At 34.8% G+C, this 27,147-nt stretch overlaps 6 protein-coding genes across 10 annotated transcripts; 3 read left to right on the top strand and 3 right to left on the bottom strand.

The window, feature by feature from the left end:
• Positions 1–438: 438 nt before the first annotated feature.
• Positions 439–6,836, bottom strand: LOC111018592 (phox (PX) domain-containing protein). Of its 3 annotated transcripts, XM_088116913.1 has the most exons (17): positions 6,315–6,818; positions 5,584–5,621; positions 5,113–5,506; positions 4,844–5,021; positions 4,581–4,720; positions 3,308–4,493; positions 3,108–3,211; positions 2,871–3,015; positions 2,326–2,394; positions 2,183–2,228; positions 1,911–2,081; positions 1,639–1,826; positions 1,476–1,555; positions 1,272–1,407; positions 1,050–1,197; positions 877–959; positions 439–799 (listed from the first exon to the last, which is right to left on the bottom strand). In XM_088116913.1, exons 2-17 carry the CDS (start codon positions 5,585–5,587, stop codon positions 662–664), a joined length of 3,210 nt encoding a protein of 1,069 aa, XP_087973039.1. In that variant the 5' UTR covers positions 5,588–5,621; positions 6,315–6,818; the 3' UTR covers positions 439–661. The 3 variants fall into 3 exon arrangements, with proteins under 3 accessions (XP_087973039.1, XP_087973040.1, XP_022150449.1); XM_088116914.1 differs by lacking the exon at positions 5,584–5,621 and having other exon boundaries at positions 6,720–6,836; XM_022294757.2 differs by lacking the exon at positions 5,584–5,621.
• Positions 6,837–12,418: 5,582 nt separating this feature from the next.
• RABG3D (RAB GTPase homolog G3D) lies at positions 12,419–15,232 on the top strand. 2 transcript variants are annotated; one of them, XM_022294792.1, is made up of 7 exons: positions 12,424–12,623; positions 12,823–12,849; positions 12,943–13,042; positions 13,676–13,822; positions 13,909–13,989; positions 14,127–14,272; positions 14,978–15,232. In XM_022294792.1, exons 1-7 carry the CDS (start codon positions 12,571–12,573, stop codon positions 15,042–15,044), a joined length of 621 nt encoding a protein of 206 aa, XP_022150484.1. In that variant the 5' UTR covers positions 12,424–12,570; the 3' UTR covers positions 15,045–15,232. The 2 variants fall into 2 exon arrangements, with proteins under 2 accessions (XP_087973041.1, XP_022150484.1); XM_088116915.1 differs by lacking the exon at positions 13,909–13,989 and having other exon boundaries at positions 12,419–12,623.
• Positions 15,233–17,214: 1,982 nt separating this feature from the next.
• LOC111018406 (uncharacterized) lies at positions 17,215–19,476 on the top strand. 2 transcript variants are annotated; one of them, XM_088117245.1, is made up of 4 exons: positions 17,215–17,836; positions 18,273–18,458; positions 18,575–18,876; positions 18,990–19,476. In XM_088117245.1, the coding sequence occupies exons 1-3, from the start codon at positions 17,369–17,371 to the stop codon at positions 18,851–18,853; spliced, it is 933 nt and encodes a 310-aa protein (XP_087973371.1). In that variant the 5' UTR covers positions 17,215–17,368; the 3' UTR covers positions 18,854–18,876; positions 18,990–19,476. The 2 variants fall into 2 exon arrangements, with proteins under 2 accessions (XP_087973371.1, XP_022150162.1); XM_022294470.2 differs by having other exon boundaries at positions 18,575–19,476.
• A 970-nt stretch (positions 19,477–20,446) lies between these two features.
• On the top strand, positions 20,447–21,619 carry LOC148208834 (dynein light chain LC6, flagellar outer arm-like protein). The gene is made up of 2 exons (XM_088117246.1): positions 20,447–20,963; positions 21,167–21,619. The coding sequence occupies exons 1-2, from the start codon at positions 20,826–20,828 to the stop codon at positions 21,317–21,319; spliced, it is 291 nt and encodes a 96-aa protein (XP_087973372.1). The 5' UTR covers positions 20,447–20,825; the 3' UTR covers positions 21,320–21,619.
• Positions 21,620–21,857: 238 nt separating this feature from the next.
• On the bottom strand, positions 21,858–23,532 carry LOC111022216 (glyoxylate/hydroxypyruvate/pyruvate reductase 2KGR). Its single transcript, XM_022299395.2, has 2 exons — positions 22,870–23,532; positions 21,858–22,465 (listed from the first exon to the last, which is right to left on the bottom strand). The coding sequence occupies exons 1-2, from the start codon at positions 23,296–23,298 to the stop codon at positions 21,941–21,943; spliced, it is 954 nt and encodes a 317-aa protein (XP_022155087.2). The 5' UTR covers positions 23,299–23,532; the 3' UTR covers positions 21,858–21,940.
• Positions 23,533–23,989: 457 nt separating this feature from the next.
• LOC148208833 (D-isomer specific 2-hydroxyacid dehydrogenase family protein) lies at positions 23,990–26,426 on the bottom strand. Its single transcript, XM_088117244.1, has 2 exons — positions 25,892–26,426; positions 23,990–24,758 (listed from the first exon to the last, which is right to left on the bottom strand). Exons 1-2 carry the CDS (start codon positions 26,312–26,314, stop codon positions 24,240–24,242), a joined length of 942 nt encoding a protein of 313 aa, XP_087973370.1. The 5' UTR covers positions 26,315–26,426; the 3' UTR covers positions 23,990–24,239.
• Between the last annotated feature and the right edge of the window lie 721 nt (positions 26,427–27,147).

The raw sequence follows: 27,147 nt of genomic DNA, 5'->3' as shown, positions 1-27,147 counted from the left end.
CGTAGGCTTAGGGTGAGGTTGAAGGGTACTTTCAAAACAAGAGCTTTTAACCAGAGTTATTTTGATTTAATCATAAAGTACTACTTGTGTTTCTGAAATAAGTTTTGGTCGAAAACTTGGGTCTTGCTTTTGATGGTTACCAAGAGTATTTCTACGTTCATACTAGCAAAACATGTTAAGAAGATATTAAATAATAAGTAACTTTTTATATGAAGTTGAACCATTAAGATGAAAGTAATTATAGAAGTTTCTTTTTCCTTCATGAAATTGGACTAGATTAATCTTGCTTACAGAGCAATTGTCATCCTACAATATTTTGGTATTAAAAAATCATATGAATTAATTTTTAAGGTAAATATTCATTTTCATAGTAAGTCTTCTTATATGTCCAAGTAATTCTTATTCAGATTTTGATGCGAGTCTGGGAAGAGAAACGTGTAAATCAACAATGAAACCAACCTCTTTACGATGCCAATCACTTTAAATGTGCACAAAGCTTGTACTATACAATCCACAATGGTGCAGAAAAAATTGGGGATGAAAAAGACGAAATTTCTAATGTAAATAAGCCTATAGAAGGGGTAGAAACTCCAAAAACAAAAATGGAGTGATGGCAAGAGAGAGAGAGTAGTGGTGTAGTACTTGTCCAGACTTAACTGATCTATTCGTGTATGTCGATTTTGCCAAACTTTTCTTTTTCTTCGTGAAACTGTTTGAAGACATATTCAAGCTCTGGAAACAGAGTTAAGAGCAGCAGCTCAATGAGGTCCAGTGCCAGCAGCTTCATGCATACATCCGACTGCAATGGTATCACAAAAACAGTTCTAAGTCTAAAGCAAGTTAAAAATGCAGGAGAAAGTGATCGCATGCAAATACCTGAAGGAAATAATACAAATCCTTGGCACATTGCTCGTATTCCTTCCGACCCACAAGCCCCACGATGGCGGTTGGTGCATTAGCTTCATTATTATCACAAGAACAAGTTGAAGATCAAGACAGATGCTTAACTTAAAATGAATGCATAACATGTATGAGAATTGAGAACGCACTGATCATCAAGTCGTATACAAACTTAGCACGGCGATCGGCTTCGTGCTCCTCAAGTGAACGGGGTGATAATGTTTCATTGCTGGAAGCAGAAGCTTGAGGTGGCTGCTTTGGACGCTTGGTTATGAATACTCCATCAGGCCACAGTATCTGTTTCAATTAAAGGTTCATCAGAGCATGTATGTAATAATATTTTTGAAAGTACAAGTAAGAAGGATGCCTGCCTGCTCGACACGAGTGATGGCAGAAGCCATTGCAGATCCCTTGCGCATACGCTGGATTTTCTGAATCAACCAATCGTCAAGAGCATCCCCCATTCCCAGTTGCAGCACCTGCTTCGCCACCCAAAACGCCTTCCTCCTGCCCATTTTATATACAACACTCAATCTTCTATGACTTCTAACACAATATTCAATTCAATACAGCACCTGATCCATCCCCCGTCTTGTAGCTGGAATATCACATCCACCGCATCAAATAATGGCACTGTTAAATTCGGCGGCACCCACTACAATACACACAAATCATCCTCTTCAATCAACGTTACTACTTTATCCTGTTCCTAATCGATAAAATGGAGTTAAAGATTACCTCTGTGGGCAACATTGGATCAGTTGCAGCATCAAGAAGTGAGTCAGAAGCCTCTACCATTCTTTCATTCTCTTTCGGGCTCTCAGTTTTCAAAGAGTTTCTATTAGATAATGCTCCATTCTCCTTCTGATCCTCAGTTTTTCCATAGTTTCTATTAGACAATCCACTCTTCTCCATAGTAGAAGAATCTGAGTCACTATCAGAATCGTCAAAAACAATTTATAATAAAACTTCCTCAAAACTTGTTTTCACTGGAGAAAGAACAGACATGCCTTTTGTGTTCAATCTCAAGCCATTTGCCTGCAGTTTACTCTTCGCCGGCAATTTAGGCTCCAAGATTTCGGCAATTGCATGGTCTCTCATCAGTGGTAATAGACCCGATAACGGGCTGCTTGGGTTTGAAATACTTCTATTGTCTTCATGGGGTTTATCATCTAGATCAACTGTAAACATTTCGAACATGTATGATATAACAGACTAACACCTAACACCAACTAAAGGGCATATTATTCATATTCAATTATACTAATTCAATATGATTTACCTGACAACGTTTCAATGATAGAAAACGAATTCAAGAATATGTATGTCTGCAACAAATAAACATAATTCCATAAGTTCAGCATCACGGAATAGAGACTCCGATCGTCAAGGGCAATATATCCAGTGGGGAAGTAAAGATCTAACCTGGGAATCAACACTGAGAAAGTCCCAAACTTCAATAGATCCTGAAATTTTCGGGAGTTGTATAAGCCTCTGAAGAGTAACAGAAACAAAAATTAAAAAGGTGGTCAAAAACTTTGAAAAGAATGACTTGACTAACTAACTATCGCCTAAAAAGATTGACTTGCAGAAAATAAAGTTAAAAAATCATCAGACGGTAAGGTGCACTCGACAAAGCAGAAAGCTGAAAGCTGAAACATCTCAAAAGCAACAAACCCAGAATTGCAACAAAAATAATAAATCAATAAAATATAAAGAACTAATTCATGATAATAGATTTTCTTTCTTTTATTTATTTATTTATCAGAAACCAAGCTTTCATCAAAAGAAATGGAAAGTTCTTGATAATAGATAGACCTCGTTGAAAAATCGTGACCTTTTTATGAGGGAAGACACTATGGAGTTAGACAGCAATTCAAACACATCTCATAATGTATCATTCTGTAATGGATACACAACTATTACAGTAGACAAAAAAAAAAAAAAAGAAAGGTAAGACAAGTTTGGACCTTTAAATATTTATCAAGTAATATACATCGTTCCTGAATAACTGGAACATCTAATCCCGTTGAAAGAAAATGTTTTGGTGGCAAATGTAAATTGTACTCTGGAAACTCTTTCAGCCGTCTGTGCAACTCCTCAAAATGGCGAAACCTGCAAGAATAAGAAAGACAAATGCATACAAAAGTTTAGAAAATCATGAACGCATTGGTGAAAGATGAACTGAGAGAATTTGAAGTAAGAACCTTCTTTTGATAGACCAGCTATTGTTATTATTTACATCAGTAACAGATATGGAATATACAGCAAATGTTCTTGAACCACTCTTTACTATATTTGCACCCATTACCTGCATAAAAGACAAAATCACAACCACATCATCGTTTAAGAAAGCAAAATTTCGACATGCTCAAAGTATACACCATTAATATTTTTAAAAGAATACCTCACATTTCAACCTAAAGAATGAATCCACCATTAGAGAACTTTGAGAGTAATCACTAGGAAGAATTTGGGAAATTGAAGGTATAGATGAAGAAGCTGTTGATCCACTGTGTATTCTTCCCAAACCCTCCATCTCGGAATCATCACTGGAGTCATCGTCATTTCCAAGCTCTTTTGGGGAATTTAGTATGTCCCGCCCATCACCAGATATGAAGCTTGTTCTCTCAACCTCCTGCCAGACAGGCACCTTCTCACTGTTAGGCCGGGATCTTTTCCTTCCAGATTGGATCCTTGATAACCTATGATGGTTATCTTTCCCTTTACCCGTCTTCTTAACTCGAGAACCATCAGAATTCTCAAGCGGGTGATGAATATGAGAAATTCCAATATTTCTATTGTTTCTCGCATTCCAAACTTTGGTTCCAGGAGAGTCAAGGCCTGTAACATTGCTTGTTTCCTCATCTTCTGAAGTATTTCTCTCCAAGTCAAGATCATTAAGGTGCATGACATCACAATCATTGTCTTGCTGATGCATCATGGTAGTGTCGTTTGCAGTCGGAGAGAATGTACCATCAACTATAAGCTGGTTAACGGTGTTATTCTTAAAGCAATTAAGCTTGACCGCACTTTCTTTATCAACTGTTTTAGAGATTCTCTCATGATTCACTGAAACTGAAGCAGGCTTCCCTTGGGAGAGGCCTTGTTGGGCATTTTTACTAAATTTATTTTCATCGTCTTTCATTTTATGGTGTCTCCCTTTTGCCCACGTGTTTTCAAAATTCTCAGGAGCTAAGGCCTTATCCTTTCTACGAGAAAGCTGATCCAACTTTTCACCCCATTCTCCACCAGATCTGTGCTTCTGAATAGTGCTTTCATCAGCATTTTGGGATGTCAGGGGTTCCGAGTTCCAGGACCGGGAAGATCGAGTATTAATTGAGAGAAGTGGGTCTTTAGAAAGACTAGCATTCAAGTTAACTTTCTTAGGTAGATCTGCAGGGGTTGTAGACTGCCCATTTTTCAGCTGTACCAGCTCAACACCAGCTATGGGATCAAGAAACTTGGAAAAATCATCAGCGGAAGCACTTGGTGATCTATCTGGTTTTGACTCTAAATTTTCGTGCAGTGATTCCAGTTTCTTAGGCCTTTTCATATTTAAGACTAAGGATTCTATTCTTTCATTAATAAACCTGTTATCAAGAATTTTGAAATTATATAACCGCATCAAGCCGGAAGTACATCTTAATATGATCAAACAAAATGATATGGCTTATTACCTTGGGCTAGCCAAGTTCAAAACCGGCCGCATTACTGCAGAAGCAAGAAGCTCCCTCGCTGTATAACGAAAGTATAAGCACTGAAGATCCTCATGCTTGAATGTGTATAATATAAGACCATCCATCATATGCTGCAAAACCTGTGAATGTGTAGGAAAGAAAACTCGGTTACCACGGGATAAAAATGCAATGCAAGGTACCTCGCCCTTGCAAACAAAATTCATTGAAGCAGTATCATTTATGATCAAATATAGAATTGAGACCTTATGCTGAGCTTCAGAAGAAAATAAAGCAGGGTGCAACCTGTTCTCCAAAACCAGGAGTCGTCTGAGTTCTGTATCTAATTGTTCAATAGTAACCCTTCCTAATTGTTGTTTCCCTATTTTTCCTTTAGTTGAACGAAAGTGTTCCAAGTGAGTGCAGATGAGATTAATAAGATCCCTACATCAAAAATTTAAGTTCACTAGTGTAAGAAACAGAAGCCATCAACCATTGGATATAAATATAAAGTATAAGTATGTCAGAACTTAACCTCATTAGAAGATCAATCAGATTAATATTCCTAAAGCGTCCTGCAATTTCTCCAAGCACACCATTGACGATGTTGATCAATTCCTCCGGGCCTTCTTTATCAGGTGTTAAACGAGAATACCAAAGATCTGTCACCCACTCTGAAATTAAATGTCTAGTGAAGTGGTCTATTGCATCCTCAGCAACTCGAGAATTGACTTTCTTTCTCCAGTCTGACTTCTTTACAACTTTAGGACACTCAAGAGGTTTCTTGTGGGAAATACCGTTCTCTGGCAGTGGCCTACCTATGTATGAAGCAGCTTTTCTCCTCATTTCAAAATCTAAAGCGAAATATCGGATGAGGATGATCATAAATGCAGCAGCAGGTAAATTTACCCAAACTGAGGAGCTTGTCACTGAAACAGGAGCAAGAGAAATTTGAGATATCCCCAAGTAGGAGAACAACGCAAAAGGTCAGCAGCAAGAGTAATACACATAAATGTCCACCAGGCCCAGGAAGGCAGAGAGAAACTGAAAATGAATAGAAAAACTTCAAGCAAACCTCTTCGCATAAACCTTACAAGGCTAATAGGGGTGTGTGTGTTAAAGAGAAACTTCTGTGTTCGTGCAGAACAGTTCCCATCATAAGAATAAGCTCGAACGCAGATCGTATGAAAGCATCACACGTTAATAGATATAACAGATAAAATAAGAAAACTCCATAAACTGATTCCAATTTTCAACTGACTCGTTATCATTGTAAAATTATGAACTGACTTTGTATGTTCAAAATAAATGAATAATCAGTTCCACGGTAGTGCAAACAACAAGCAAAGGTTCAAATAGTCCGGTTGAACGATAACCAAGCAACCTCTCTATTTCTCCATGCAAACCAACATAGTTAATGCTACTTTGAAACCATAAGTTAACAAAAGCGGTTATCATAATAATGCTGATGAACTAAAATTGTATCTCCAAGTAAAGATGCGATTATAACTAATGAACGCACTAAAGGGGTTTGCAAGATTCAAGTTGCAACAGGCAATACAAGAACAATCCTTTTACAGACGAAGAATCTATGCACACCAAATTGAGTTCTACAGATTAGAAACTAAGAAAGGAATCCCAAGATGGACCGAATTCAATCGGATTTTAACAAAATTAAGCAGAAAAACTAATATGGTGTTTATTTGCAGTTCGACGAACAAAAATCCCATATCTTACATGACATCAGATACGATAAACCCACGATGGATACGACCAGGAAAAGAACCCGTTTCTTTGCTTCCTCGAGGAGGTCCCGAACCGTAACCTGGTTCTGAGAGCTCATTCCCGCAACAGAAACAAATAAAAAATTTGCACTCGCAAGATACTAAAACGAGGGAAGTGAATTCAATCGCAGCAGCCCATTAACCCAATGAAGACCCTAGAATTTTCAGACCTCAAAAACTGAAACCCCCAATCGGAGATAGACGCGATCACAAACTGGGTATCCCCGAAATGAGGGCAAAAATGAAAAATTGAGAGAGAATTTCTATAAGGAAACAAGAATAATATCAAATCAAATCAAATGGCGAGTAATGGATTCCGAAGGTGCCAATGAATTCGCAACTCGTCTATATCTCATACTTCATTGTCAGTTTCACTTTTGCACTGCGTTGGGGATTGGGCTGGATTTTTGGGTACGGAATTTCAACCGCTCCTCGGACGTCTGGAATGTGAATATCGAGATTTTTCATACGATCATCCTCTATTATTTCAATTATTGTTTTGGTTGGGCCAATTTTTCTCTTAATTACGAAAATAAAAAAAATCCGTCTTTCTTTCAAAATATAAACAAATAAATAACGTCTAAAAAACAGTAAAGGCAGTATATACCAAATCTTTAGATCCTCGACTCTACCTTTCATTAATAAAAAGTCTTAGATTTTTTTTTACTACATAAAAAAAATAATCGAAATAATGAGATAAACATAAAATTAAAGGACCGAAATAATGGATTGAAATGAATCCTAAACATAGGACCAAGATATTATTTAAATCATAATTTAATTATTTTCGACACAAGCTCTTTTGTATTACAATTTTTTTTTAATAGATACGAATTTTTTATAACTTCACGATAAAATTGAAAATTTTTAAATATGAAAAAGAAAATGAATTACTGCCTAAAAGGATAGTAGCCATTTGATACATTTACTAAAAAAAATTTCTCTCAATTTAACGTTTCGAATATCACTTAAATTAAGAACCACTACTATTATCTTAAGCATAAAAATTGTATTTTTTCAAATAAAAAAATTATATTAAGTATGAGCATAGCTCAATAGTTAAAATATCTTTATTCTTTGCTACAGTTCAAAATTTCAATCTTCCATCTCCATATTTGTTTGACTAAAAAAACGTAAAAGGTGTATATTTTCATCCATACCCACAAAAATAAACTTTATGAACTAAAATATTAAATGGAAAGATTCCTATATTTGTAACATTATTTAAACAATTCTAGTCAAATTAGCATCTATCTATTAATAAATCAAGGAATAAAACTAACCGATTTTATTTGTAATATACCCCGATTAAAAGTTGATTTAAAAATTTTATTACTTTATACCTTTTTTATACATATTTTATAATTTTTAAATATTATTTAGTTTGTTTTTTATTTATTGTAACAAATTTAATAGACCATGCATCTTTTTAAAATCTAAAATGGACTTAGGAAATTAAAAATAAAAATTTATAGATCATTTTTTGTCGAGTAAAAGGTCAGATAAAACAGGTGTTAATAGTTAACATGAACATGGTTGTAATTGACAAAAGTTAAAATTCTCATCCTTCCAATATATTGTAATTAAAAAACGTGTATTAATAAAAATATAAAATTACTATTATTAGTCAAACAAAATGTTAAGAGAAAAATGTCGTAAAATCCCGCATAAAAAAACAAAACAAAAATTGCAGACATTATCATATGGTCATTTATACCCTTTTGAATGTATCGTATTTTCCATTCTACCCCGAGTGTTTATTTTTATTTTGGTTTTTTTTACAACAAATTTAGGGTACGAGTTTTTTTAGTACTGAGGTTCGAGGGTTTGAACATCCTACATCAAGAAAATGAATAAGTGTCAATGATCACTAAATTATGTGTACGTTGGTTTTTGTATATTTTGTATTTTGTATTTTTAGAAATCATAAATTGTTTATTTATTACATATATAGTTAAATACCATAGCTGGATTCAGCGTGCAAGGTATATTTGACATTTATTTCAGCTAAAATTATTAATATCTTATTTATGGAGTTGGTAATCGTGTTGGAAAGACAATTTTACAATGTCACGATGGTGTCTTATATGAATAGCTCTCCCTTTTAGACAATTTTAAAATTTTCATGCTAGATAAATGTAAATATTAGAGAATATAGCATAATGTTTTCACCTCTTTGTTTTTTTATTCATAAAAAATGAATATACGTTTGATTTCGAGTGGCAAAAAGTTCATCTTAATATACTCCTTTCATACTCTACAACGTTATAATGAAAAACCGTGTTATAACAACTATGATTTTAAATATTTCTCGACACATGACGTTTTCATGAAGGGTAAATCAACATTTTCATTATAGTACAAGAAAATCGACAAAATGTGAAAAGTATCAACAAAATATCACTAATATATACCTAATATTAAGTTTAATTATTTTTAACTAATTTAGAAATAGGAGGATGTTTATTAAAATATCTTTTACGATGTTTTTAATTTTTCTAACTTTTGCATAAATATCCATCGATATTTTCATGAAATTGAAACCTTGACATTTCCATCGACATCGATATTTAAAATCTTGATAACAACGTAATTTCGATATTTTATTTCGTAATCGTGACGTTCTGGACTATGTCATTTTCAAGGAGACGTTGGGCATAATAAAGATGTATTTCAAGTCCACGTTTTGGTAGAGCTTCTATCAAATAAAAAGGGGACTCAAGTACAAGACTACAAATATTATCATCCTATATACAATATAAATAAGTATAATAATTGACAGCTTTTTTCTTCTTTCTCTCTTTCTGGAAAAAATGACAGAGTAATTCAGTTGACACATCACCAAGATCATATAAGAGATTAATCAACATTTTTATTATATAATAAAAAATTAAAATTAAAATAAATATACTATTTAAACACAATATTAATATTAAAATTTTTAACATGTATATGAAAGGTTTATTTATTAATTTAAATATATTATAAATTTATTGATTTTTATAATTTTTTAAAAGTATCAATTAATGTCCACAATTTTGTTAATATTTCTATTAACATTTTCTTAAAACTGAGATCTACAATCAATATTTAAAACATTGAAACAAAGAAAATAAAATCGTCAAAGAACATTCGGAACTTGCCAGTGTAGGTTTATATACCACCTTTTATAAATAAATTGAAATAAAATAAATAAATAAAAAGGAAGAAGAAGTATAAGAAATATTAAAAAAAAACATTTTCAACTATTTTTGAAAATTTCAAAGTAAAATTGTGTTTAATTATTAATAATAACAAATAATTTGACCCCCATTAGCTATTACCAATACCATTAAAACTTGACTTTCTGTCTGAATAGTCTCTTTATTTTTCATTTAAAAATGAATTTGTTACTATTCTTTTTCAATAATTTTATTTTGTTTTTCAGATTTTTTAGTATAATAAAACATACGAGTGGAAGTTCGAACACACTATCTTTTAATCATAAATAAATAACTTAACAAGTTGAATTAAGCTCAAATGTTCAATTTTCTTGAATTCGATGTTTATGTTTTACAATAATTGGATGTTGTTCCATAAACGAATTTGTACTAAAAAAAGTTCCACTTTAACATTATTTAATTTAATTTTCGACGACAGCCAGGAACCTGGAGCCACGATGGTCACGTGAGGGACACCCAAAGTTGCTTTTTCTATTTTATCTTTTAAATTATTTGAATTACTGTGTGATCATTCATATGGGTTTAGTTGGTAATGAAAAAACAAAAATTTAAAAACAAGAGATTCAATCAAAACCATAATTTTATTATTTGTTTTCGTTATTTTTAGGTATGTGTTTGATAGCATATTTGATAATTGAATTTCAATTTAAAAAATTGTTCAACGTGGGTTTAGTAATATATTTACGAACTAGAAGTAATTACAAACTAAACATTTTGTTTAATTTAAACTTATATTAATTAATTTATTAACATTTTTTATGAATTTTGTATAATTATTATTTTACAAGGTTATATAATATAATTTAGACTACATTATATTTTACATATTTTAATTTTAACAAACATGAGTTTATAATATGAATAATATATTTATCAAAGTTTTATACTTTTTAATGTAATTTTAAATTATAAATATGAAAACAGATATAAAAGTTGTTTTCAAAATTTCTATTGTCTGAATCACATGATCCGAAAACAGTTTTAAAAAACCAATCTCCAAAATCCTACTCTATTGAATTGATTTAATTCAATGAATCTGAAAAAAAAAAACAGAATCCAACCAAACAGGCCCTTATAAACTTTACATTTTAAATTGAACTGGTCACTGAATTTTAAATGTGTGTGATATTTTTTTTTAATAAATTCATGATTATTAAACAATTTAAAAGTTTCATAGACATTTTTTTTTCTATTGAATACAACAGGTGAGGTGGGAGATTCGAATTCATTACATTTTGGTTAGATATATGTGTTAATTACCACTAAACTAAGCTCATATTAACTCGTAGACCTATTTATATAAGAGAGAGCTCATAATATTTCCATAAATTTTAAATATTGTGAGTCATTTAACTTAAATTAATATAGATTAAAAGCAAATGGTTGGAACATTCTCTCCTAATATTATTATCTTCTTTGATATTGTATCCAAACATCCTCAATATTTATTATTGGCAATCAATTGAGTTAAGGAACAAATTTGTACATATTTTGTAAAATTATTCTTCAAAGTTTTAATTTCATTGTAGCTATTAGAGTATAGCTACAATATTTTGAGTGACTTTTTTTTTAATATAAATATTTTAAGTGATTTATTAACTTTTAAAGATTTGATATTTTAAGTTATTTATTAATTAATAAATTTACATCAAATTAAATTTGAATTTGAAAGGAATGAGATAAAAATGATAATTAAATGATAAGAATGGTCACTTTTTAAAAATATATGGAACAAAACAATCGCTTCGAGATTAAAATGAACAAAATTGAAAGTATAAGTACCAAAATGAACCTAGACTAAAATAGTATTTGTTGGGATGTTGTGAAAAAGTCTTACACGGGTAGGTACCACCACGGCTCATTCGCCCATTCCGTGCACTCCAAGCGTGGCAAACACACCGCCACAGCGGCCCATCGGCCCAATACTCACACGCCCAACATGGTACACATGTGCCACCACCAAGAGCACACAATCTTTCTCCACACCAATCGAGCGCACCAATTGGCCACGGTGCCCCTTCTCAACATAAGGAGCGCGACCTGTGCGCAACCCTTCTCCGAGCAAAGCGAGCGTGACCCAAGCGGCCGCGGTGCCCCTTCTCCTTTGTGATCACCGTAGCCACCTTTGCTAGAGCATGAAGCGCACGCCACCATGGCGGCCTACTACTCTACATACCTTCGTGTCATACCTAACGTGGTGCGCACACCTCCACCGTAGACATCTTAGCTCGGCCATATTACTTGAAAGGAAATAAATCTTCCTCCTTCCCCCATGAGCCTATAAATACGAAGATCCCAGTCTAATTGAGGTACAACAACACAACTCACTACACTTCTATACAATTCTCTCTTGTTCTTTTCATGAGTTCTTACACTGACTTAAGCATCAAAGTGTATGCCGGCACCTCGTCGGCATTAGCTCACATTTTCTTTGTGCATATCATCTTTGATCCAGTCATTCGAGTCAAGAATTCGTCTTTCCCCTATTAACAATCCATCTGGTCAAATTCAGATCATTTGATTCGATTCGCCTTTGACATTTTACGTAAACAAATTTAAAATTATTTTATTAGATTGATTTGACGAATTTAAAACAAAAGAAGGAAAATGAAGAGCATTTTGCCGCCAACTAATTTAAAAATTTGCGGCTGTAATGATTTTGGATAAACTACGAAGGAATTGGAACAATGGGAGGAGAATATTCTAGTTCTACAGAAAGGCAAATCTCAAAATTCAAAAATAGGAAGTGAGGGCATCCATGTAAAAAGCCAACGACCGTGAGGGGTATTTTCGGAATATAGCAACTCAACCGCCCTTCGCTGTCCTCCCATTGTTCGCTGTAATTTCCCGGTCGGCCTTTTCCCTCGACGACTCCAATAATATTTCCATCAGATTCTTTTTCTTTTTTTTTTTCCGTCAACTCAAAATCCCTAATTTTTTCTGCAATTTTCCCCAATTCCCAGCTTCAATCTTCGAGCTTTTCGAACCATGGCTTCTCGCAGGCGCATACTTTTGAAAGTCATTATCCTCGGTGACAGTGGGTGAGCTTTCGATTTTCCTTTTTCGGTTTCGCATTTCGATTCGCGTTCCTGTAATTCCCTCTTGGGTTCCTTGGATTCGAGAGAATCGAAGATACCATGGTGGGGGAATTCGATTCCAAGTTCCTGTCCTTGTTTTTTATCTTCCTTCTATTGGATGTCACGGATTTTATCCTAATTACGTTTCTCGAATCTTTGGCAGCGTCGGGAAGACATCGCTAATGAATCAGTATGCCTTCGAGCCCGAAACTTGTGAATTTTTGATTTCCAACTCTTTTTGTTTATTGGGTTTTTTAATTACTACTCTAATTTGTTTGATTAGATACGTGAATCGTAAGTTTAGCAATCAGTACAAGGCCACTATTGGAGCAGATTTTCTCACGAAGGAAGTTCAGCTTGAAGACAGGTTGTTTACATTACAAGTAAGTATTGCTAAAATATCTAATTTCCTCTGTTGGGTATGCTATTATCTTTGGAGCTATGCATTGGCATGCTAGGATTGGTCATTGGGGATCTCTAGAATCTAGAGTTTTATGGGATTTCTGACCACCAGTCGTAATATCTGAAATGAAAAAGAACTGGAATGGGCTTGGAAGGAATGAGTGAGTTCAAACCATGGTGACCACCTACCTAAGATTTAACATCTTACAATTTCCTTATCAACCAAATGAGTAAGGTTATATGGTTGGTTCGTATTTAGTCGAGCTGCACGTAAGCTGATCCGGACACATGAATATCAAAAAGAGAAAAAAAGAAACTGCAACTCTGTTCTTCTAACAGAAGCTATGCAAAACAATGGTGGTTGTCGATTGTACCGTTACTATGTGATCAAAGTTCTCTTGTCATTCTTCTCTGTCTTGGTTATGTTTGAGATAGAGTTGTCTCCCCCTTCATCCCTTGGTTGCGGTTTGGAGTAGTTATATATGTATATATATATGGTAATAGGGAAAACCCTATGGTTTACTTTTTGTTCTTTTGTTTCTGGAGAAGGTGGTGTTGGTTTGCCTTGTAATGTCTTGAGATGGAAGATTTATATGTCTAGTGTAAAATTTCAGATCTGGGATACAGCTGGGCAAGAACGGTTTCAAAGTCTTGGAGTGGCCTTTTATCGTGGTGCTGATTGCTGTGTTCTTGTATACGACGTGAATGTTATGAAATCATTTGATAATCTCAACAACTGGCGAGAAGAGTTTCTGATTCAGGTCGGTTTTGGTTCAACATATATAGCTATGAGCGTATGAAAACCCATATGGATTCATATTGAAGCCTTTTTGTTCTTTATGTTTAGGCTAGTCCGTCTGATCCTGAAAACTTCCCTTTTGTCGTATTGGGGAACAAGGTCGACGTGGATGGTGGGAACAGTAGAGTGGTGAGTTTCACCCAGTCTTGTTTTTATAATGTTTATCTGAATTTACTTGTTTAGAGTGAGGATTATTCTTTTCTGCTTTAGGATAGATACTCTTCTAGTGAATTGCTCGGCCATAAGGATCTTTAACCGCATTGTAGGTTTCTGAGAAGAAAGCAAAGGCGTGGTGTGCTGCTAAAGGAAACATACCATACTTTGAGACGTCTGCAAAAGAAGGATTCAATGTGGATGCTGCATTTCAGTGTATAGCTAAAAATGCCCTCAAAAATGAACCAGAAGAAGAAATGTAAGTATATTCCATCCAACTGAATTTCAACTTTCACTTCATTTTTCCTATGATGACATCTTTTTAAAGATTACTTTTACATATGTAGCTAATTCTATGTTTAGGAATCTTATTGATGTAGGTTGATAAACAACATGAATACTAGAGCATGTCTTAATGAAAATAAATTAAGGAGTAAAACTAAAAGAGGAGGAAACTCCTATTGTCAGTTTGGTGTTATATTATGCTATAGTTATATCTGCTGAAAAACCAACTCTAACAGAACATGGGAACATTCCCCCATCTTCTTGTTACGATTCAACCTTTGTCTATTTGTCTAAAATATAAACTTCGAAGCATGTTCGATGGATTTCTTATGACAAAAATATACCAGTTTCGATAGCCATTTCCCTGTCCATCCTAAGTTTCAATAGACATTTCACTTGCTTAAGTGTGGACAATAGCTGTATCCTCAGAGCTTATCGAATCTCAGATGTGATGAGTTCCAGTCACAATCTATAACAGTCGTGACATTCGAATGCCTGACATGTCTGTGTCTCATTCCAGAATGTCTGATCTTCATCTAACATGGTCATTGTTCTGTTCTCTCTGCTATGCCAGGATCCCTTCCTCAGTAAATTAAAAAAATTGTTATTTGCAGTAGAGTGAATTCCACTGGCCTCTAATTGTCATTTTTCTTTTTCTTTTCGTTTCGGGTGATGGCAGATACCTTCCCGACACCATTGATGTCGCGGGTGGAAGGCAGCAAAGATCAACAGGGTGTGAATGCTAAGTGTTAAACTAAATGGATTCTGTCTACTTCCTTCACTGTATTTCCTCTCTGTTTCATGTTTCTGAAACCATATGGTCCAATTATATTAACATGTAGTGGTGTAGTGATGCTGGTAAAGTTCCACAACTATTCTGTGTTGTAACAACATTCTTTAATGTTTATATATATATTGCTTAATTATTTGGGTCTCTGGAATACTTGATCAAATGTACACAAGGAACTGACGTGTGTGAATTGGAAAGTGAAAACACAACCTTGAACTCACCCAAGCTTGAAGCTTGAAGCTTGAAGGAAGTTTCAAGAATCAAGAGCTGAGAATGTTCATCAAGAACCCTAGCTTGATGCTTGCTTCTTGAGGGGTGATATTTTGATTAACTCCTTAATCAAAGCAAGGGCTCCCACTATATTATATTATGAAGAATGAAGAATACGCGCATCTCGACTAATTTCATGGAGCAATATTTGTCCTTAATTTTTTTCTTTATGTCCAAGATTTGAAATACTAAAATTTAAAGAATAAATTTAAATAATCTATTTTGGTCAACTTCAATCATTTTGACATCTATTTTTCAAAGGTCTAAATACTATTTTGGTTCCTATATTTTCAACTTTGGTCCATGTACTTCCAATACGTGGTCTCTCTATTTTTAACTTTCGTTCATTTTAGTCATTTGTCATGGTGCCTGTATTTTGATTATTTCATATTCATTTCATTTATTTCGATCACATTTGAGCATGGCATTTCACTCAACAAATTTCTTAAAATGTAATCATAAATTTATATTAAATAGCTTCAATTTGTGTTAAAAATTTTAGAAAATAGAAACTAAAATAGTGACTTTTTAAAAATATATGGACAAAAACGGAAAAACACGAGAGAGTATCAAGCTTAACTTTAAAGCCATAATCAAATCCATCTTAAGAAGAAAACAAAGAATTTCGATTACAATTAATTAATACATCCTGATGGCTCGAACAGTGGAGAATTATGAAAGATAGACCAAATGGGAAACAGAGTTACCTACATTTTTAGATGTTTTACACATTTGTCGGTGACAGCAAATAAAATAAAATAAAGTTAGCTGAATAAATACAATAATTATTGTTCCATGAACTGTTTATAAAACTTCGAATTATTGGTTGTCTTATTATTGCTTGTCTTGATCTTGTGGTTGTAACTACTACATCACTAGCAGCCGAATCCAATTTGGTGCGACTTTATGGGAATCTTTCCGCATTTAATCGAATATAATATAGTAACTTGTAATATATTTCTGTTAAAAAAAAAAAAAGAATATTGCCTTTCTTTAACTTCAACTTTGAAGTAGATTTTACTTAAAAATTTATTTTAATAGGCTTATACACTTTCAATTTTGTATCTCTTTAATAATTACAATAATTACGCAGTTGATTATATCTTTCAAAGATTTTGTGACGGGTTGATTTTGAGCAAGTTTAGGCATCTTAAAATTTGAAGTTAACTATCATACACAAAATTCAGAATTCAAAACCTATATTCGTTTGATAACCGTTTCGTTTTTTGTTTTTGAAAATTATATTTGTTTGCTCACAATTTTCTTAATACCTGTTCTTACCCTTTCTTAAAAATATATATATATTTTTTGTTAGTTTTCATAATTTGACTTATATTTTGAAAACGTGGTTAAAAAGTAGGTAGCAGAATAAAGAAAATAAAGAAATGCATGAATAAGAATTGTGTTTACAAGCTTAATTTTCAAAACCAAAAACAAAAGCCAAAATGATTATCAACTAATTTTTTTTTAAAACAATATTAAAAAGACGTGATCTTGAAGTTCAAACACCGATTAAAAATTGAACAATATTTAGGCAATCAATTATCTCTAAACTGACCACAATTGAAACATTGACATCTCAATCTTTTTAATTCTCTATTTTTTTTTTTCTCTTATTCTTCAACAATTTAACGGTAGTTAACACAAGAACAACACTTAAAAGTATTTTTTTTTTAATTTTGTTACAATAGACATCACTTTGAAACTATAGAGTGACGAAACCAAGACGGTCCAATAATAGATATTGGATCCATTTAGCCATGAGGATTGATAATTTTATTTCAAAAGTTAAAAGTAAGAAACAGAGAAAACAATAAAATTGTGGGAAGAAATTTAAAACAACACCACAATAATAATGAATAAGGAGCTGCCGACACTCATTCCCCCACTAGTGGCTTACGCCTTACCCCATTTCATCATCTCCTTCCTCCTTCGGCTTTCATACAAACTTTCTTATCCAATTCCTCAATTCTCATCAACGTTTCAAGTTCCAAATTCTACGAGGAGACAATGCTTTCGGCGAAATCGGAGTCCGATATCACGAGTTTGGCGCCGTCGTCGCCGTCGAGGTCGCCGAAGCGGGCGACGTATTATGTGCAGAGCCCTTCACGGTGTTCTAACGACGGGGACAAGTCGTCGTCGATGCACACGACTCCAATCTACAACAACAGCCCCATTGAGTCGCCGTCTCACCCGTCCTTCGGCCGGCACTCCCGGAACTCGTCGGCGAGCCGGTTTTCGGGGATTTTCCGGTCGTCTTCCGGCAGGAAAGGGGGCAAGAAGCAGAGCAATGACAAGGGGTGGCCTGAGTGTAATGTGATTATGGAAGAAGGGCCCTATGATGACCTTGAGGACAAGCCTCTCTCTAGACGCTTGCAGGCTTTAATTGCTCTCTTGAGTTTTGTTGCTCTCTTCACACTTTTTTGCTTGATCATTTGGGGAGCCAGCAGGCCTTTCAAGGCTCACGTTTCACTTAAGGTAATCAACTTATTAATTCCTATTAAACTTGTGGCAAAGCTTTTCGATGAGGTATTCGTATATGAATTAAATTTATTCAACCCGTTAGCTTAAGCTTTTAAGTTAGAGTGATGGTTTATTCGTTCTTGAGATAGTATCAGAGCAGAAGATTCTGTGTTCGAACCTCTGCATTGTTGTTTCCTCTCCATTTATAATGATTTCCAATTTATCAAACTGGTTAGCTTACGCTTTTGGGTTGGATGATGGTTTATTTATCCTTAAGATGATATCAGAAGAGCTTAAACTAATTGTTTCATTAGACGTTTAATGAATCCAAAAGCTTAAGCTAATAAGTATTTAATGAGACTTACTAAACACAAAATTGAAAGTCCAAAAACGAAGAGAGATTTCCTAATCAACCCTTCACCTTAATGTAAAGTTTGATCCTAATTTTCAGAGCTTGGCTGTGCATAATTTCTATGTTGGGGAAGGTTCAGATTCAACTGGGGTCCCTACCAAGTTGCTGACATTGAATAGCACATTGAGGTTAAGTGTGTACAATCCCGCCACAATATTTGGCATTCATGTTACCTCCACACCAATTGATCTCATTTATTCAGAGATTGTTGTGGCTTCTGGTCAGGTAACAAACTTGTGCTCAGCTTCTGTTTCTTTACTCACAACTTTGGAACTAATTGGATTGGAGGCCATTGCCTTTGCCATTGACCCGTTTGCCTTGTGATCCTATCCTATGAGCAGTTGAAGAAGTATTACCAGCCAAGAAACAGTCACCGGACGTTATCTGTCAACTTGGAAGGAATTAAGGTTCCGATGTATGGAGCTGCATCAACTTTAACGGTTCCCCCAACAAGTGGTCCGGTTCCAATGACGTTGATGTTCAAGATTCTATCACGGGGGTACGTCGTTGGGAAGCTAGTAAGAACAACACATATAAAGCAAATCTCATGCCGTGTGGGCATCGATTCGAGCAGCACCAAAGCCATCACGTTCAAGAAGAATTCATGCACATATGAATGAGAACTGTTGAATTATTCCATCAAGTAGGCTCACTCGAGTCCTGAAGTTTCGATTCGATTTGATCTGTCTGTCACTGAATGAATTTGAAAAGAAATTTGTGTGCATATTACTCTTTTTTTTGTGTTGGTTTGTGCAGAGATACATCAGTATGAATAAGGAGTGGTTACCTTTGTAAAGATCCATCCTTTTTTGTTCTGTTCAAGAATGTTAATAAATTGGAAAAGGTTTGCCTCCTTTGCAACCATTTCTGGATGGCTTCAAATGCTTCAAAAATGGTAAATATCCACATAACAGCAAACACAATAACAGGAAACTATCAAAATGAAGCCATGCACTTGATTTCACTACAGAAAATGAGGTGTTGAAAGAGATCTGATCAAGAATTATGCATGGAAGGTAGCCCTAAATGTACTATCAAAAGAATGGAGATAAGGTAGAAAAGATGGTAAAGTTTTGTCAACATGTAGCTATCAATATGGGAATCTTCAAGGTGTCCATATCAAAGTACTTGTGTTATGATGTGAATTAGTCCAAGTAACTATCACGAATTTAGCGCTATTTAGAATATTAAATATCTAAATATGTATGTTGATATTTCTATGCACATATGATATTTTCATCAATATTTTCACATGTTCGTAGGTCAATGGTTTGACATCGAGAAGTGATGGAATCGGCACTTCCATTATATCATAAATAAAAAGCAAAATATTAATATATAATATAAACTGATTTTGACATGCTATAAACTTTTTAATTTATTTTAAAAAGGTGAAATATTTATTTAATTTTAAATATTTTTAATTATTTTTTAAGAAATATCTATTTACATAGATTTTTTTGTCAATATTTTCATAAAAATGAGATCTCTAACATTTTTTGTCTTTATTTATATTTTTCCATAGATGTTTACTGGTTCGTTAATGATACATCTTGTCAATCTAAACATAGCTCAACTACATATATCTTTGATAAAAAAAAATCGTAGATTTAAATAACCATCCCACATACCCAGGAAAAGAAAATTAATCTCTCGTTCTCAAACCAATTCTATTTGATTTACAAATTCTATTCTTAGTGGGTTTCTTCATTCCAAAAGAAATTATCTCACTTTGAAATAGTAGAGAATATGATTCCATTCTCTCTCTCCTACGTGTCAGAATTTCCTTTTAATAACTTCTCTCTCTATTTTCATCGTGCAATTGAATACATCATCAAATTTTTAGTAAATTGGGGCATCAACAAGATTTTTCTCATTTTGATCTGCTTCTAAATTTACCTTACCTATTATCTGATCATCTAAAGCTGTCACTTTAATTCATTTTGACTGATTGCACTAAAATTTGTTGGGGGACATTCATCAGACTGCCTTTGATCAGATGGCTGCAAAGGATACACGTGGACCCATTACTTTAATCCACGAGAGAGAGCTTGTAAAATTTGGATGTACAATATTATTAACTTTGGAACAAAACTAAACAGCCTATTCCCCATTGACTCATCAACAGAAAAAACCAAACGAAAAACTTGGCTTCATTATTGGCCTCAGCAGCTTTATCCTTTAGCCATGATTATCTTCATTGCAGGGAAAAGGAAAAGGAAAAGGAAAAGGAAAAGGAAGAGAGAGAGAGGAAAGATATTTTTTTTATTTATAGAATATTGTTAAAAAGTCCTTAAAGTGGGGAGAGAGAAGGACAGAAAAACAATATTAATCGGAACATGTGCCAAGCTTGAGCTTGAATTTCAAAAGATTCCATCACATTTGGAAGAGGAGGGGCTTCCAGAGTCTGCCCTTGAATATAATCATCATCCATTTGCTTCTCCTTCTTCTTAGTTCTGTTTTTGTTTATATTCTTGGAAGAAGAAACGTTTGAAATTGGGATTGTTTTTTTCTGGGTCTTGAAGATAAGGTTCAAAAGAGATAGCTGAGTGCAAATCCCTACCAGTTTTCTTTTTTCAGCGAAGGGAAAGGATGTTGGAAGGCAAAGCTTTGGTACAGGACACAGACATGCCTGGCAAGATGCAGGTCCAAGCCATGGCCGCCGCTTATAAAGCTCTGGATCTCTATGATGTTTTCGACTGCAAATCCATTGCTGGCCACATAAAAAAGGTTACCTCTCTCTCTTTCTCTCTCTATCTTCGTTTGTCGTGTATGTGAGGAAGAACTTGGTGGGTTGCAGATGTTTTTTTCTTGACTTTAATGGCAGAACCATGTTGGTTGGTTGAGGTTCTGTGTCTGTGTGGAGGAGAAGACTTTGGTAACAGAATCTCAGTGTTTGATTCCTCAACTGGTTTGGTTGTGGATTTTTGCAGGATTTTGACAACAGATATGGAAGCGGATGGCAATGTGTGGTGGGTTCAAATTTTGGTTGTTTCTTTACCCACTCCAAAGGGTCTTTCATCTACTTCAAACTGGAGACTCTTAACTTTCTCATCTTCAAAGGGGTGACTTCTTCGGCCCCATGACTTGAGTTGTATTTTTCTCTTTATTTGAATCTCTAGAGATTTTGAGAAGCAAAAGAAAAAGGGGGGGGGGGGGGGGGGGGGGGGGGGTAAGTGATTTCTTTTCTGTGGCTATGCCAGTTCATAGGAAAGGAAAAGATCGAATTGAAGAAACATAAGGGAGATGGTAGGAAGTGTCCAAATGACAATATGGAATTGTTTGGATGTTTATGTTCAAAAAGCTTTAGATGCTTTTGTGGGTATACTCTGTAAATATTTGAAATCCTGGGAGACAGTTATCAATCCTTCTCAAGTATTTTCATTGCCCCTTTTCTTCAATTTCTATTTTCTGGGAAAAGAAAATCAATTACAAGCATCCTCCTGGTTTATGAAATGGTCAGAAAATATCCAAAACTTTTCAATTGGAGTCATATTATTAAATCAGATCCCTAACAAATCTACTGATGAAGAAGGAGCCAGCTTCAGTGAGAAATGGAAATGGTTTTCCTTCACCACATAAAGCTTGTGTAAACAACAAACTTTCTGGGAAACAAGAGAACCATATAAAACAATAATAATATTAAATTAACACCCTAGCTCAAATGTTTCGATGACTACCAGGACATTTTTAAAAGTATAAAGAAATCAAATCACAGGAGTAATCAGAGGCTCATTCCTGAAATGTGCCTCCAAGTTTCTAATTACAAGGTCTGCCATTGCGGTGCTGGTCTCCATGGTATCAGTTCCCACGTGAGGCAGAAGAACTACTTTTTCAAGCTCAAACAACTGTTCAGGTACATGGGGCTCGTTTTCAAATACATCGAGTCCTGCCCCTGCCAAACGACCTTCAAGTAATGCTGAGACAAGCTCAGATTCATTGACATGAGCACCTCGTCCAACGTTGATAACAATGCCATTTGGCCCCAGTGCATCAATTACTTCTCGATTGACAATGTGCTTAGTTTCTTCAGTCAAAGTGCATGCCACAAACAAAATCTGGGAATTTGCAGCCAAGTCTATGGCATTGGAAAAGTATTTGTAATTGTAACCACTGTGATGCTTTTCATTCCTAGAGCAATAACTGATGGGGCAACCAAATGCTTCAACTCTCTTGGCAATGGCTGAACCAATCCTTCCTAACCCCAAAATTCCAACTGATTTACCACTGAACTGAAAGAAACAACTACTGCGTCAATCAACCAAACCAAGAAATATAGATTCGCCATAGTTCATAGTAAGGGAAAATTCTATAATCTTCAAACTCGACTATACTTCTGGTCCCAAGGTTTAGAGAGTAGGATGAGAAAAATGATATGAAGTCGGATCGCGATAGAGTGTAATCTTGGCGGTTCATCAAGATCGAATGAATGAAAATATCTGGAATCTAACAGAAACATTCTGCAATCTAATATCTATGGAATCTAACAGAAACATTCTGCAATCTAGTATCTAAGGTTCCTCCCCCCGCAGTCGAGCTTAATCGTAACAAGCAATATCATCAAGGATTCACCATAGTCAAATTAAGGTAAGAGATAGCGCGGAATGCACAAAGTAATGCAATGAAAGCAGCATACCTTCGTCGCCAATCGGAAACCGCCTTCCTTCCACGATCCACTTCGGACAAACCGATCAGACTCACAAATCCTCCTCGAAACCGCCATGGCAAGTCCAATCGCGGCATCTGCGACGTCGTCAGTCAATACGTCGGGCGTATTGGTAACCCTTATCCCCTTCTCCTGGCATTTTGGCAAATCAATCTTGTCCAGACCAACGCTGAAGCTCGCAACGATTTCCAACGCAGGCAAGGAGTGTATCAAATTAGCGTCGGCGCCGGACTTGGTGCCGCCGACTACTGCTCTGATGGAATGCGCGTTTTCTCGAACGTAATCGGAGTTCAGGGGATGGTTCCAGAGTTTGAAGAGCTTGAAACGCTGTTCAAGCTGTTGTTCAAGGTAATCGAACATGGGGGTCGTCATTGCGACTCCTATCTTCTCCATCTCCATTTCAGAGCAGCGTGTAAAAATTCGGCGACCGACTGCAGCAGCTTATATATATATATATTTGAAATCTAATCAATTTTGCTTTGGTTTTTAAAATGGCTTTCAAAACTTTTTTTAAATAAAAATTTATTTGTTGAAGATATATTTGAATATTTGTATTTTAAAACTTTTTATTATTTTACTTTAGCGTTAGTAAGGATCATATTATACATAATCAGACTTTTCTTTTTTTAATAGCATGATTAACTCTAGTTTTTACTATATATATATTTTTTACTATATCTTTAATATTTTATTTTAATTATGCTAAATCTACCATTATTCCTTCTTAAAAAGCAATTTTGGAGCGAACTAAAACATAGTTTAATTATCCATTCTTAAAACAATGAGTAAATTTAATTTAATCCCTCAACTTATTAGAATTATGTCTAATAGATTGCTAGACTTTTAAAAGGTGTTTATAAGTCTTTTGAACTTTCAATTTTGAATCATAACGTATTAAACATTATAAAAAATCCACAAACTTATTAGATACTTTTAAAGTTAAAGACCTAATACGTACAAAATCAAAAATTTAAAGACTTATAAACATTGTTTGCTCAATTTATAAACTAACCTAAACTAAAGATCAAATGGCATTAAGCCCACCTGTTAATTTCCTCAAAGACCTTCAGATTTCTTCACATTTCAACAGTGCTAAAAAATATTTCATCATATTGATAAGATAGGATAAATCTTGGCATTAGACAATACCAACAGCGGATAGATCGCAGAAATAGTCATAGAAGATTCAAGTTATGAACATCACCGGGTAGTCGTTACCGAATCGAATCGTTCGACCAATGCATTTACCAATCTCTGGAAAGAATGGCCGCATGGCTACTGGTTGTAGCAGGCAGCAAGAAATCTCAATTCTCGCTCTAATATTACCTCAAATCACACAGCTACACCACCGGAGTTAAGAGGGGTTTATTGGAGAAGTGAGCTTCCAGGTTTCCAAGCACAATGTTAGCCATTTCTGTGCGAGTTTCCACAGTCCCACTTCCTATATGAGGCACCAGGACGACATTTTCGAGTGCAAAGAGCTCTTGGGGCACTTCGGGCTCATGCTCGAACACATCAAGCCCCGCACCGCCTAATCGGCCTTCGACCAGGGCAGCTACCAATTGGGGTTCATCGACATGAGGACCCCTCCCAATGTTGATGAGAACACCTTTTGGACCCAATGCGTCGATAACTTCACGATTAATGATGTGGTGAGTCTCTTTTGTTAGCGGGCAAGCAACAATCAGAATATCGGAGTTGGAGGCCAAATTGAGAAGATTTGGATAGTATTTGTACTTGGAACCCTGCTTTTCTGTTCTCGAGTAGTAAGATATTGGACATCTGAATGCTTCGGCTCTCTTGGCAATTGCCATGCCAATTCTTCCCAAACCAATAATTCCAACTGATTTTCCAGAGAACTGAGAAGCAATAACAATGCCATTGTCAGTACTTTTTTTATAGATCAAAAAGTCAAGAATAGTTACAACAAGAGGATGCCTTATCCTGTTACAGGATGCCTTATCAATACGGTGTTTGCCGGGCCATCAGCTACCATAGTTCAACTTCCGAAGAATCCTCTAAAGAAAGTTTAGACTATGGCTTGTATTTCATATATTTTTCCATAACACATGCAAGAATGGCAAGGAAACAACTGACTATATATGCTTTAGCCGAAACAGAGAATAGTGCTGAAGAACTTGAAAGAAAATCCTTATGTTACTACTTCAAGAATAGCTTTTGTTTAGCAAAAACTAAGCTGAACTTCACTCAAAAAAGAAATAAGAGGCTCAAGCGCAATCATGTCACGCAGTGTTGAACTGCCAATTCAAGCTCACTGTCGGGAGATAAAGTGCTACTTCTCCATGGATTTCCCAAAAAGCTAAACATAAGATCTCAAAACTCTGACAGCTTCTCACATTCCTTAGGTTTGATACTACAGACAATCACTTAACAATCTAAACTCCCAGGAAATTTCAAATCCTAGATAGTCGTTATTTGGTAGAAACTCAAGGCTCTATCACCGGATCTAATCTTTTGGGAACAAATGTATATAAAATAACAAATAGATTAGATATATATACATATAACAGACAAGGCAGATTTATTTCCACAAAGGGAATATTTCTGAGAGTTATATCCAGAAAAATGGATTATATTGACAAATAAAAATCAGATACAATCATAAATTCTTCGAAGTTCTAAACATTTTCCCTTTGAATATAAATACATAAATGGCTAACTAAATTTTCAAGATTCTAATTATTCTGAAAAACAAACGGAAGGCACTTCCTCTAAAATGCTGGAAAACACCAGAAATTTTCATCTCTTTCTCAATTCATTTCAACAAATGTCATAGAACAACAATTCAACTACTTGAATTTATCACCACTTCTCAATTGAATCTAGAAATAAGTAAGCCTAACGACCATTCAACCATTTCGGTTTTGGCATCACAAACAAATAAAGAATATGAACGGAATAATTCAACTTAAACATGTATGATAATGGTATCCAAATTCAGCCAATAAAGAAAATAACAGAACAGAAAAACCTTGGTAGTCAATTTGTAATCACCAATCTTCCACTTCCCGCTCCTGACATATCCATCGCACTCGCACAACCTCCTCAGCACCGCTAAAATCAACCCAATCGCCAAATCGGCCACATCTTCAGTCAACACATCGGGAGTATTGGTGACCCGAATCCCCCTCTCCTTGCACTTCTTGAGATCAATCTTATCCAGCCCCACGCTGAAGCTGGAGACGATCTCTAACTTCGGCAAGGCATCAATCAAACTGGCGTCCGCACCAGCCGATGCATTTCCAACTACAGCGCGAATCGAATTGCAGTGCTCCGCGAGGAATTGCGACCTTTGTGGATACTGCCAGAACTTGAAAAGATTGAAGCGCTTATCGAGCTCCTGCTCGAGATAAGTGTTCATCGGGCAAGCCAGCAGAACCCCAATGGACTCCATAATTGGAAATTGAGACGAGGGTTTTGGATTTGGGCGCTGTCTAATGAAGATGGTGAACGTGGAGATCACCGGAAGAACACAGGTTTCGCGTAGGTACAGAAAAGACGAGGGAAATTAATATAATTAATCGATGCGATTATCGGCTAAATATTAAAACGACGACGTCTGTTAAAGAATTCCATTTCTAAAAAGAAAATGCAAGTACCGTTTTTTCCGTTGGACGAAAAGGAATAAAAAGACTGTAAAATTAATATATTTAATTATATATTTCCATCTCTTGCTATATTAATCTATCGATTAAATTACAAGTCCAGTCTAGATTCTTAAACTTTTATGTCGTGTTTAATAATTGATTGAATTTTTTAAAATTTCTCATTTAACTTGAAAGATTTATTAGCCACAAAATTGATTTCTAATACTTATTAGATACAAAATTTAAATGTTAGAGATTTATTAGATACCTTTTAAAGTTAGATTTATTAAATATAACAGTGAAAACTTGGAAGTTTAAAAAACTATGTGACACTCTTTAAAGCAATTCTCAAAATTGACAGAATAAACTTACAATTTAACCTTAAGAACATTATATTCATTATCCACGTACATTTTACTCTTGATACTTTAGTGGGATGTTATTACCATAGTATTAAATATTCATCGACACGTTGACATTTGTATCATGTCCATGAATTCACAGGTTCGACATAGACATAAAAGATCAATCGACAATCGACATTTCCATTGTAGTACAAAAAATAAAATTGACAAAACATGTAAAATATTAACAAATATCCCTAATATATATGTAATATTAATATTAATCATTTTAACTT

Source organism: Momordica charantia, assembly GCF_013281855.1.
Source record: "Momordica charantia cultivar OHB3-1 chromosome 9 unlocalized genomic scaffold, Mcharantia_2.0 BLBB01000009.1, whole genome shotgun sequence".
In the NCBI taxonomy this organism is placed as follows: domain Eukaryota; kingdom Viridiplantae; phylum Streptophyta; class Magnoliopsida; order Cucurbitales; family Cucurbitaceae; genus Momordica; species Momordica charantia.
This window is presented reverse-complemented; position numbering and strand designations above follow the sequence as displayed.

What these genes read in the sequence shown, in the direction of transcription:
- LOC148208833 (XM_088117244.1), bottom strand. Translation starts at nt 26,314, where the DNA reads ATGGAGTCCATTGGGGTTCTGCTGGCTTGCCCGATGAACACTTATCTC. An exon ending in ATTACAAATTGACTACCAAG is followed by an intron (nt 24,759 to 25,891) that starts GTTTTTCTGTTC and finishes ATTGCTTCTCAG; the next exon opens with TTCTCTGGAAAATCAGTTGG.
- LOC111022216 (XM_022299395.2), bottom strand. Translation starts at nt 23,298, where the DNA reads ATGGAGATGGAGAAGATAGGAGTCGCAATGACGACCCCCATGTTCGAT. An exon ending in GTTTCCGATTGGCGACGAAG is followed by an intron (nt 22,466 to 22,869) that starts GTATGCTGCTTT and finishes TGTTTCTTTCAG; the next exon opens with TTCAGTGGTAAATCAGTTGG.
- LOC148208834 (XM_088117246.1), top strand. Translation starts at nt 20,826, where the DNA reads ATGTTGGAAGGCAAAGCTTTGGTACAGGACACAGACATGCCTGGCAAG. An exon ending in TTGCTGGCCACATAAAAAAG is followed by an intron (nt 20,964 to 21,166) that starts GTTACCTCTCTC and finishes GGATTTTTGCAG; the next exon opens with GATTTTGACAACAGATATGG.
- RABG3D (XM_022294792.1), top strand. Translation starts at nt 12,571, where the DNA reads ATGGCTTCTCGCAGGCGCATACTTTTGAAAGTCATTATCCTCGGTGAC. An exon ending in AAGACATCGCTAATGAATCA is followed by an intron (nt 12,850 to 12,942) that starts GTATGCCTTCGA and finishes TTGTTTGATTAG; the next exon opens with ATACGTGAATCGTAAGTTTA. An exon ending in ATGGTGGGAACAGTAGAGTG is followed by an intron (nt 13,990 to 14,126) that starts GTGAGTTTCACC and finishes ACCGCATTGTAG; the next exon opens with GTTTCTGAGAAGAAAGCAAA.
- LOC111018406 (XM_088117245.1), top strand. Translation starts at nt 17,369, where the DNA reads ATGCTTTCGGCGAAATCGGAGTCCGATATCACGAGTTTGGCGCCGTCG. An exon ending in AGGCTCACGTTTCACTTAAG is followed by an intron (nt 17,837 to 18,272) that starts GTAATCAACTTA and finishes CCTAATTTTCAG; the next exon opens with AGCTTGGCTGTGCATAATTT. An exon ending in TTGTTGTGGCTTCTGGTCAG is followed by an intron (nt 18,459 to 18,574) that starts GTAACAAACTTG and finishes TCCTATGAGCAG; the next exon opens with TTGAAGAAGTATTACCAGCC.
- LOC111018592 (XM_022294757.2), bottom strand. Translation starts at nt 6,420, where the DNA reads ATGAGCTCTCAGAACCAGGTTACGGTTCGGGACCTCCTCGAGGAAGCA. An exon ending in CTGATTGATCTTCTAATGAG is followed by an intron (nt 5,022 to 5,112) that starts GTTAAGTTCTGA and finishes TTTTTGATGTAG; the next exon opens with GGATCTTATTAATCTCATCT. An exon ending in CAAGACGGGGGATGGATCAG is followed by an intron (nt 1,408 to 1,475) that starts GTGCTGTATTGA and finishes TAAAATGGGCAG; the next exon opens with GAGGAAGGCGTTTTGGGTGG.